This window comes from Anguilla rostrata, chromosome 9, assembly GCF_018555375.3.
Source record: "Anguilla rostrata isolate EN2019 chromosome 9, ASM1855537v3, whole genome shotgun sequence".
Taxonomy (NCBI): Eukaryota; Metazoa; Chordata; class Actinopteri; order Anguilliformes; family Anguillidae; genus Anguilla; species Anguilla rostrata.
The window spans coordinates 8,894,379-8,905,458 of record NC_057941.1 but is presented as its reverse complement, the minus strand read 5'-3'; the positions used below and the strand labels follow the sequence as shown (position 1 = coordinate 8,905,458).

General features: G+C 41.7%; 1 protein-coding gene across 3 annotated transcripts; it reads right to left on the bottom strand.

Annotated features, from left to right (window-relative positions):
* Nucleotides 1–3,995: 3,995 nt before the first annotated feature.
* LOC135262841 (solute carrier family 25 member 45) lies at nucleotides 3,996–10,694 on the bottom strand. 3 transcript variants are annotated; one of them, XM_064350148.1, is made up of 7 exons: nucleotides 9,333–10,694; nucleotides 7,553–7,619; nucleotides 7,405–7,448; nucleotides 7,211–7,282; nucleotides 5,906–6,094; nucleotides 5,247–5,499; nucleotides 3,996–4,865 (listed from the first exon to the last, which is right to left on the bottom strand). In XM_064350148.1, exons 2-7 carry the CDS (start codon nucleotides 7,578–7,580, stop codon nucleotides 4,588–4,590), a joined length of 864 nt encoding a protein of 287 aa, XP_064206218.1. In that variant the 5' UTR covers nucleotides 7,581–7,619; nucleotides 9,333–10,694; the 3' UTR covers nucleotides 3,996–4,587. The 3 variants fall into 3 exon arrangements, with proteins under 3 accessions (XP_064206218.1, XP_064206217.1, XP_064206219.1); XM_064350147.1 differs by having other exon boundaries at nucleotides 9,380–10,693; XM_064350149.1 differs by lacking the exons at nucleotides 7,211–7,282; nucleotides 7,405–7,448; nucleotides 7,553–7,619; nucleotides 9,333–10,694 and adding an exon at nucleotides 6,756–7,201.
* Nucleotides 10,695–11,080: the final 386 nt, after the last annotated feature.

The window sequence follows — 11,080 nt, the reverse complement described above, 5'->3', positions numbered from 1 at the left end:
TATTTATATGGCACATGTCGTCACGTAATCACAGAAACAATTTGTGCAGTAGATCTAACTTTCTACTCATAGGTCAGTTTGAATACAGCGCCGCCCTGTGCTTAGAATTGTTATTGTTATCGTTATCGGCTGTTTCGTCCCCAGACGCGCTCCCCAGACGTAGGTTGTGAGCCAAACAAGTGAGGCTATTGGAATAGTCTACTTTAAAATTAAATTTTAACTTTAATATTTGGTATCTACTTTTCACTTGTCTTAATGGGTCGACTGAGCAGCTGGCCCCCAGCAGTCCAAAGTCCTTACAGGACCAACAAAGGTTTGACCTGGCACCTTTGTGAATCCTGTCTTGTGTCCTTCATAAGCAGGGGGAATTAGAGAATTAAGTATTCGTTGGAAACAAATGGGTTTTGTGATATAGTTTTAGAATTAGCATTGATACATCTACTAAACCTATATGAAATGTTCAGTTTAGCTTCATTTGAACCAAGATGCAATTTAATGGACACTGTCTATCCTGGTTCCTGTGGGGAGCTCATTTCACCACTTAGGGGCTAGGATTGGAAGAGATGTTATCGAGAGGACTGAGGAGGATCCATTTAGGGAGGGGACAATAAGGCAAGGCAACCAGTGAATGCACTACAAAAACCGAAAAAGTCTGTCAATCTTAAGTATATTACTGTTATATTTAGACTTAAAATTTAATTTATAAAACTTTTTCTAAGTTAGACAAAAAGATTGGCAATGAGGTGAGACATGACGAGCAAAAAGTAACTTAAAATAAGATAATACTTTGTACTTGAGGGGACAAAACTAAGATTTTTAAGTCTCATTACAAGACTAAAACATTTGTTAATACAGACTTTTTTGCCGTGTGTGGAGCAGACTGGCCCGGTGATTTGATAACAGATTGCATGTAAGAGGGTGATGTCCCTCTCGCTGCACCATATGCCAGGACAACAGATTTGCATTTATTTAGGTCAACCACCTGTTGCCAGTGGAGGTAGATGAAACATGATGCTTGTATTTTGGCTGGTTGTAGGCGAGGCAAGAAACAGTAGTCTGAATGAGCTGGAGTGACCTGACTGCACCTGCAGGGAAACCAGTAAGGAGAGAGTCGCAGTAGTCCATTAGCACAAGGGCCTGAAGTAATAACAGACTATTCTTATATCTGGCACAGAGTAACAACTATATCAAAATATTTCCCTTATTGGTTCCAAATCTGGATGTGCTGCTGCAAGTTTTGGGGGAGTTCACTGGAATAGCCCATATCTCAAAAGGCTGGATTCTTCACAAGAAAATGTTATTCTGGGAATTCCCCAATGCATGGATATGCCACGGAACCTCAGCTTCCTCTAGAGTATCCTGTGAACAGTTTAAACAGCTGGAACATCCACACTTTCAGGTCAGTGAGAATGAGAAAGTGTGGGAAATAATGGGGAGGGGTTTCAGAAACTGGTGAGGCTCCACAGTCTTGTTTGGATGCTTGGCTATAGTTGTGCATTGTGCTTAATGGTCCCTGATATTATTTTTTACATTTAAATACATGTGCATGCAATTTGGCATTAAAATAAAGGATGAGAGGGCAAGAAAATAAATATAAATAAATAAAATCTTGTGTTGTCTAGCAAGAGAAACCATTGTAAAACTGCACCGCAACTATAGGAATAACTTAATGCAACTAGAGAGAAACCAGTTCCTGCAGGCCACAAATGTTGGTGGGGTAAAAATATTGCGAGTCTGCCCCACGGTAATCTCCAGGCCATGGGAAAATGGTCTTTTCAACAGCTTTCTGGTTTTTACGACTCCACTGGAGTGCAGACAATGGAATGATCAAAGTCCAGGGACAGCAAATTTGAACCTAATAATCAAAAGGCAGTAGACAAATATCTTGCGGTGTCTAGCAGAAGAAACCGCTGTAAAATTGCACCACAACTGCAAGAAGATACTCAATACAGCTTGTGAGAAACCAGTTCCCCTGACTACAGTGAAACAGCAACTGCGATCTGCTGGTCTAAAAGGATGTGTATCTGCAAAAAAAGCCCTTGCTATGTGCTATTAACAAGAAGAAGAGACTCCAGTGGGCTAAGCACCATCAACCTAGGAACAAAAAGATGGGGAAAAGGCAGATGCACATTCTTTATTTGTGTTTCTTTGTAAATAAAATGTTTACCTTTCAGCATAGTTGGAACTGCCTATCCTCACCAACAGTCGTATTATGCCATTATAAACTGTTTTCCCTTTTCAGTGAATCTAAAGTATGTGGTCTGCATATATGCTGACCCGGGTGTGCATGTCTGCAAGGACCAGTCAGTGTATTGGCCTTATATATGGTAAAGGAGTAACATCGTAAATACAGGTTACTCACTGGGCATAATGATAGTTTCACTGACTGGAAGTGCAGCTGCTCTGGGACAGATGTTAGTTTCAGTGTCCAGATGGATACTAGTATTATTTCATATAAATAGTAATTGGGTCATAGTCTGGGATATTTAGATATCTCACTCACAAGATGGAGGAACCTTAGTTAGGGCTCCCTGGTTCAACGGTTTTTTAACCACAGATAGCCTAATACTTTTGGCCTGTACTGTAAATGTATGTATAAAGAGAGAAATAGACTAATCCTGCAGGAGCACAGGGTACAGCTGGGGAACTGGTGTGAGATAAGATATGTTAGATTTGTATTGATTCCCACATACATTTAGCCCCGGAGAAAGAGAGATAGTGTCATGTTCCTAGTGAAATGCTTAATGGCATTATTGAGCCAATCATCAGGGTCTATCGGTCAATTCCCATGTGTCCAATGTACAAATAGGTTATCAGTCATAGGAACAACACAGACAACCAAGATTGACAGTTAACCTTTGATATTAAGTCAGGATATGTAATACATAAAAGTTACTCATAAATTGATGTTGCACCACTTGTTTTGACAAGACAATGCTGAAGGTCAGGTGCACTTTGTCCACTACTCCCTTGTCAGGTTTGGCTCTTCCTCTACCCTCCCCCCCACCCCCCTTCTCATTGTTCCTTCATCTCATATCCTCATTTCCTCCTTTGCCCTGAGGCTGCTCCTTTAATAGCGTTGTCCAATTTTTCCCTCTGAATTATAACTATATCAGTAATTGGTTAATATTAGCAACCACTACGCAGTATATTATACTATATTAGTTTGTAATCTAAAACAGCTGTATTTGTCACAGTTTGTAAAAGGGAGCATTGATTTGTGTTCCTTCCTCCCTTTGCAGTCCCTTTTTAAGCCTGGCTCTCACCTTTGTACCTTGTTGTGTGCCTCACTGTCTACCCCTGAAGTCCTCTCTCTCTACATCGGGGCTGGCGCTGAATACGTGAACAGAATGCCAAGACTCTTAGAAAGCCTCAGGCTCAACGCTACAGAATGAGATCCGCCCTCATACACATAGCTTTCATCATGTCACAAGCAACTGACACATGCTCAAGCCAATAGCTACCAGTTTTTAAAAATAAAAGTATGTCTAAAAGTATGAATTTTGAAAGAAGCAAGGATGAATGGTATACTAAAGCTATACTAAAGGAATTCCATACATTCATTTGCATTCAAGCGATGTTATTTTCAGGAAGCACACTCTGCTAAAAGATGCCAGTGAATAATCTGACTACTACCTCAACACAGCCATGAACAGTATCTAACAAATACAAAAATGCTCTCGGACCAACATTAAAATAAACCGCCAATTGTACAAACACTTTCTTAAAAGAAAGTTTTTCCATGTATTTGTTCAAGATTTCTTTCAAACTGAATGTAAATATTCATTTTAAATCTTCAATTGCTAGAAAGAATATTTAAAAAGGATAGTTTGGTCATTTGTTTATTAAGCCCTGCCTCTGGGTTTATGCGGTTTTTTACTGAATGTTAATCCAAAACAGAATTCTTACCCAGATATTTTTAAACATTATTTGAGATTTAAGGATTATTTATTTCAAACATACACAAATTTTATAAAGCACTGTAGAAGTTTAAAAAAAATAGACTGCCATTTCTGATAACAGAATACATAGTAAACTGGGTCAGCTGTCTAGGTTATTTCTGTTTTAGCTCAAGATGAAACAATACTCTGAAGGCATACAGGGGGCATTGTTTGCCATTATGAACTTCTTTTCAATCAGAAATTACCCTATACATGAACTGTGAATGGATTACTAGTTGTATGTACATGGGTTGTGACAATGAGAATGACAATTAAGGCACAATGTCTGTCATGTGTTCAGTTTATAAATGTATATATTTTTAAACATGTATATATTTTTCTATTTAACTACAATACATACAAAAAATACTACAAAAACCTTTCTTTTGATAACTGTCCAGGGTTTCCTCCCCTTCCACTGCTGAGGCAGTTGCTATTCTTTGCCGATGTCTCTGCATAGTGGCTCACCAACGCTAAATTATTTACGTCAACTCATTTTCAGGATAGCCCTGAAATAACAGCCCAGTTCACCGCATCATGAACAGTTTGTGCGCTTCTGGTAGCAGCGACTGGCCACGCTGTTCCGTGAATGGCTGTGGTCAAGCACGCCGCGCTTCGCGGCCTCGGCCCTGGAAGCAGTCTCACGTCACGGCGGTGACGTCCCGGCCCTCGTCAGGCTCTCGTAGCAGAGGAAAGTGATGGCGTTCACAGGGAAGGCTCTGAGGCTGTTGAGAAGGAGGCCCTTGAAGAAAACCCGCACGCCCTCCTGGCGCAGGCTGACCGATATGCAGTGCAGGACGCCCCTGTAGACCGGCCCCCCGGCTCCGGACATCTGCAGCCTCGCCTTCACCACGTCCATAGGTGTAGCGCAGGCCCACGTCACCACGCCAGCCGTGCCCCCGGCCGCTAGCACCGCAAATGTGCCTGAAGTCAAGCGCACACACGCACATTATCACTTCGCATGCCGTAAAACCTACATTGTATTACACACAGGCAAAGGTCAAAGATCAGCTAACAATGAACAGCAGTGTTCAATAAACGCGCAGTTACGATGTAATTATAGTTTACAAATGTATGCAGTCTTGACACCTACATTGTCACAAATTTTATTTTAAATTTTAGGAGGACCCAAAATGGAAGGTAACCATTTAAAGTGAGCTTTACAAAAATACGCCAATTCTGAAACAGTAAGATAGTTGGTTTGTGAACACTTCTGAATTTCCACATGACAGTGAATGTGACAGTTTCATTTGCCAATCAGATCTCATTCGCATATAATCTTCTACAAAACACTCACTCACTCACCTGGCTCTTTTCCACTCTCAGTCAGTGCTTTGCATATGAGCTCATAGGGAAGAAAGTAGAGACCGTAGCAGGGCACGTCCCTCAGAGCGAGGGCCCCCATCCCCCGAAACAGGCCCCTGGGACCGTCCTCCTTCAGGATGACAGCCACACAATGCACAGGACCCCTGTATTTGTCCGCACCCACCCCCCACCTGCCATTCATCTGGTTCTGCAACCGCACCTTGACCAGGTCAATGGGAGCTAAGACCAGTACCTGAAGGCGGAGGGCGATACAAGAGAGCTTTATGAAACCAATACATGAGGTGAGAAGGTCAGCTGGAGTTTGGGAGGGGGCTTTGTAACCATTTTGCAGGTGGCCGTGAAGCAGGAAGATAAATGGTTTAATTTAATTCATTCAAAGCTATTAAAAACATCCTCATTGTTAAACTAATGTAAAAGCAAATTATTACTTTCATGTGCTTCAAAAGCAAAAAGTGTTGCCACCCCACAAAGTCATGTCCCAATTTAAACATGTTAATAAATTTGTGAATTAGAACAGCTTATTTTTAAATAAAAAAATAAAAAAAACATCAAAATGCTCATGTTCAGACCTGAATTACAGTCTTTAGGATTGGGAAAGACACAGGCTCAGTTTGTTATCGCTGTGCTTTTTCTTTTACCTGGGCTAGTCCAGAAAAGCAACCAGCCGTAAAGACTGCCGCCGCAGTCGCAGAGTTCTCTTTGCTGCATTGGGCATACTGTGACTGGGTGAGGTAGTCCAGGGCGTTGCTATAGGAACCAAAGACCACGGAGTTGCTGAAAGCAATACTCAGGACAGGGAATGACATGCCCTTGAAAAACCCAGTGATCTGATGAAGAAAGAAATTGATTAACAATTAATACTTCCAAAGACTAAGAAGAAATACATGCAAAAGCAGTTACATGGTGGAAAATTATTTAAAAACCAGTGTAATCACTTTGTACTTTTAAAGTGTTAAGCCATAAGAAAACAACCTATAGCTACTTTCCCCAAATTTACAACCAAGAAAATTTTCTGAGCCGGAGAGCTAGAGGAATGAGGGAGTGTGTTCATTCTGCAATGAATATTCACGTTTACTTTTGACAGACAGCCCACTAAATGGACTCTAGCTAGCCAAACGTGAAGAATTACATGGAAAACAATACAGACTCTGACATCGATGATGCAGAAACCAACTGCATCAGTGGTAGGATCAGTGCCAGTCAGCCATACATGTATGAGCTAATATTAGCCAATCACAGTGAAAGAACTGGATCCGAGGCTGTCACTTGTTCATAATCATAATAGAGCTGAATCGTAATAGGGTGCAAGGTTTGCTGTTAGGGTAGCTACCAACAGTAGCTATCTTGGTTAGCAAGCTATTCATATCTGGCAACTCAGTTTGACACTGCCAAAAACCAAGATAACGTGATGCCCATGCAGTCCCTATGGTACAGTTAGTACCCGCAGGCACATTAACATAATTGTATAGTGAAAAGGTTTTCCATTACCTTAATGTCAGAAACAAGGTCTTCGCTGAACAATTAATTCTTCAGCAGTGGGGCAGTATGCTAACTTTTTTGCTTTCAGGATATATAAAAATAAATAAATAAAAAAATCTCAATAGAACAACAATTGCTTTCTACTGTTAATATTCTACATGCCACTCTAGTGTACCATGAATTAGCATGGGTTTAACACAAGATATTCTGTAGGTCCATGTTGAACAAGATCATGACCAAACTGCATTGGTCCCAACTGCAGTGAGCTTTAAACAGCACCTATAGAATGATGTTGCGAGGTTGCATTTGTACCAGGAAATATTAAAAATGATAGAAATTATCATTGGTATATTCCCATAACATGCAACTGAGTGACTTCATGGCACAGGAAAGCACCACGTGCACTCTTTCTAAGTCATCCTCACTATGTCAACTTATTCAGAAGATGGCATCTCTGCACTCACCCCTTCATGTGCATAAATCCTGGCCACACAGTCAAAGATCCCCTTGTACCTGGTCTGGGTCTGCAAACGCACCTGGAAGAACACAATTAAAAACGACACTACACACAGCTGTGAAGGGCTCCACTCGGATTACGAATGATATCCATGAGCCAGTATATACATATGCATGCAGGTGTCAATGCATGCATGCCTACCTTCACTGTGTCCATCGGATGTCCAACCACCAGTCCCGCTGCACCTAAATTGTATGATTTTTTAAATCTAACATTGTTGCACACCCATTTTAATGAAATCACTCCCTTATAACCAATGATTGTGCACAGGTACAAAGAGAATCTTTACCTGAAATCCATCCTGCAGCAAATTCCATTATGGTCCTTTTGAGAGGGGCTGAATTACACAGGACACCCTGAGAACAGATAAATACTACAGCTCAAGTCTGGCCAGGTATGTGCAATTCATCTGCATTCCTCTTCATAATGAGCTGAGCGGTTCCTTAATTGGGTCCTTGACTTTCAGGCTTCTAAACAGTGCTTTCTGGAGTTTATATTTCAAATACTTACATATGTTTCACAACTTGCTGGCTTCACTACAGCTGGTTTAGGGGCAATTAGCTTGTGGTTTAAAGCAAGAGAATATACTCCAAAGAAACTCCAAAACAGCTTGTATGTGCGTATATTATCTTATTATTTTGTTTTTAAAAAATACATTTAATACTACTTTGGTTGGTATTATTTCCTATAATGCACCTAGCCTGTGTCTACTACACGCAGAACAGTTCTGTGTTTATTCAGGCTTGAATAAATAGGGCTCTGCGCTAAGTTGGAAAAATTTAGGAGTGCACTGATGCACCCTAATTAGCAGAAGTGCGCCAAAATTATTTCTCCAATTAGAATAACACGTCTATTTTCAGGTGCAAATTATCCTAAAATGGGAACACTGCAGAGCCCTGATAAATAATGTTCGACAACGTAGCTGAAACTCTTTTGTTTCATAGTCGGTATAACTTAAGTATCAACAGCAGCTTGGCAAACGTTAGGTAATTCCTTAATTAGGCTATGGACACTGAACTCAGTACACTCTATTGCTAAGGACCTTGAAGCCTGTGTTTTTACAGTCCATGGTGTGAAGCTAGGCCACGTCTTTCAGGTTCAGAGAAGGATAATTCAGAACGTTAGTTGCAACTATAGAGCGATGTTTGCGGGGGGGGATGGTTGGGGGGTGGGAATGGGGGGGGGGCAATCTTGCATAATGAGCACGTTCACCTTCATGACAAGAATAAAAGTATAATGTGTGTTTATGTATGAGTGTACAAACATATTTTATGCATTTTTTGTATTTTATTATTTTTTAAATTGGGCTAGTTTCTTCCAAGATTGGGTGAGTTAAGGCTCTGATTGAGCAGGTTCACCGTTGTCAAATTTGACAACATTGCCTTGCGGTCAATGAGGTCCAAGGCTGAAGAACAACAGGGAGATTGGAGGGCTGTAACACGACTAGCAGTTTCTGTGGAATGACCGCATATCTGGTGCACGTTAATAAAAACAAACAAGAACACCTGAAGTAAAGGTATTTCCATTATTTTAATTAGCTAGCGAAGTTACTTCTATCTACACCAGTGAAGTCAACATGCATTGGATTGGTATTCGAGGTAATCAAAGATGGTTATGTTTCTTTTAAAAGAATATAACACTACAGATTGACATTGCAATGATCTGTAGGCCTATTTCACGTATTTAGTCAGGGCAAAGATGTAGTTTTTTCGGATGCTTTCACACCTACATACCCGCCGCCAGTACCGACCAGCGGTAGGCCTACGTGGCCATGTTAAGTTGTCGCGAGTGTTGTTGGCTATTTCACATTGGCTGTACGTGGCAATGTCACTTCCTGTTGTGTGAGTAAAAGCCAGTTTACCTTGTCTGCCCATGTCTCGGCTTTCTGTTAATAATACAGCCTCAACTGGTGGCAGCAGTCGGATTATCACTCGCATGCTGTATTTACTTTCACTTTCATGAGGAGCCGCCCGACAGTGGAGAATATTTTACTGAAGCCGAAACAGTGTAGCCATCACTATGAAAGCACGTCCGCATATTCAAACAGGTAGAAAATGGCATCTACTTACCGTGCACCGAAGCAGTGGTGCCTTTCAAAGACTGAAACCATACATACCTTCGAAAACTGGAATCAGAATTTATTATACACTTTATCAGTGGACGAGAACTTTGCTCCTTTTCTGGCCAAGGGAGTCGCGTGGCTGAAAAAAACAAAAGCCCAGCCGCTTAGAGGATTTCAGAATGAATGTGAGGGCGTTCCTGTTGCTAGGCAACGCACTGCACAGCAGAAAGTTAGATGCTTGGGCAAATTGCTAACTATTGCCCTATTAGATCAAGAACCACCATAGTTAAAAATTCTACATCACTGGGATTCATATGGCAAACAATAAGGCAACACTTTGGTTTTCAAGTCTCTGGCACTCAGTTTATTGACTTCTCAGATATACATCTTGAGGGAGATGAGCATCCAGAAGACCTTTACCAGCGACTGATACCATTTGTGGAGGAATCATTGTTATGCCCTGGTGGCCTCAGCCACCATGGTGAGGTTATGACAGAAGAGGAGGAGCTTTCGCGCATGCTAGAAAACATGGTGGTCCTCACATGGTTCAGGCTCATTCACCCTAGCCTACCCAGACTTGTCAAACAAAGATATGGCACAGAGCTGAGATCTCACACTCTGGCGTCTATTAAGCCAGAAATATCACAGGCCCTGTGTTCCCTCCTCGATGAAATCCGTGCGTCTGATGATGCAAAACTTTTCACTCAGCCATCACAACGGAGTCGTGCCATGCTACGCAGGGTTCAAGAGCTACATTCAAGGCCTGCCATGAGATGTTCTGCCACCCTGGTAGCTCTGGCATCTCCTTCTCCGAGGGTCCGGCCTCTGACTGTGTGGACGCCGTGCAGCACACCCCGCCTGCTCTGGCTGGGCCCGCCCTGTCGGTGTGTGAGTGCCCTCGGCGATCGTTACGCCCCCCGGCGCTCGCCTTCATGATTCCAGGACTATGCTGTTGATTTCTAGTTCTGTGTCTTTTCTGTTTCCCTGTTGATGCTGTGTTATCCGGTGTTTATCCGTTCGTGGGTGTTTTTGTTGGTGGGAAAGAAGGTTAAGTTATCATGAGTGTTGTTGGCTATTTCGCATTGACTGTATGTGGCGATGTCACTTCCTGTTGTGTGAGTAAAAGCCAGTTTACCTTGTCTGCACGCGCGGTGCAGAAAATGTATATAAAGTTGGAACCAAAAGAGAAAACGAGGACAGGTGCATTATGTATTGTATGTCCACACCAAGTTGTTTTGGTTGTTTTGTAGCCAAATTACAGCGAGAGGGATGTTTGCCATTTGTTAGCAATAAATGAATTGTGTGTGTGTGTGTGTCTGTGTCTATCACTGGCATATCAACCTAGTCTGCAAGTTAATGTGCAGTTCCAATACAATAGCTACATCAGAGTTGCAGTTGCCGTATATACTCCATACCATATGGCATTGTAACTGTGAACACCTAACTGACTACTCGTCATGATCGTCGTCCACAGTCAATATACGATATAACATATAACACTTCCTACTGGTCCTGAAGCATATAGATCTACACATGATTTCACAGAAATGACTACATAATGTTGTAGGTATGGGTCTGTATAGTAAATATATACCCCCTATCATTTGGGAACAATTTTTAGTTTAGGCAGTAAACAATGAGCCAGTACTGAACTGAGAGTGTATAGAAATGCATGGGTGGGCTACACTTAAACACCAGCAGAAATAGCTGGGAACGTGATTTTCCAGAAAGGACTGCGTAATGTTAAAGGTATGT

Bases quoted from the DNA above. Each gene is read 5' to 3' on its own strand.
- LOC135262841 (XM_064350148.1), bottom strand. From the start codon at position 7,580: ATGGAATTTGCTGCAGGATGGATTTCAG. The intron at 7,283-7,404 runs GTAGGCATGCAT...GTGTTCTTCCAG, and splicing joins ATCCGATGGACACAGTGAAG to GTGCGTTTGCAGACCCAGAC. The intron at 4,866-5,246 runs GTGAGTGAGTGA...GCTTGACTTCAG, and splicing joins TGAGAGTGGAAAAGAGCCAG to GCACATTTGCGGTGCTAGCG.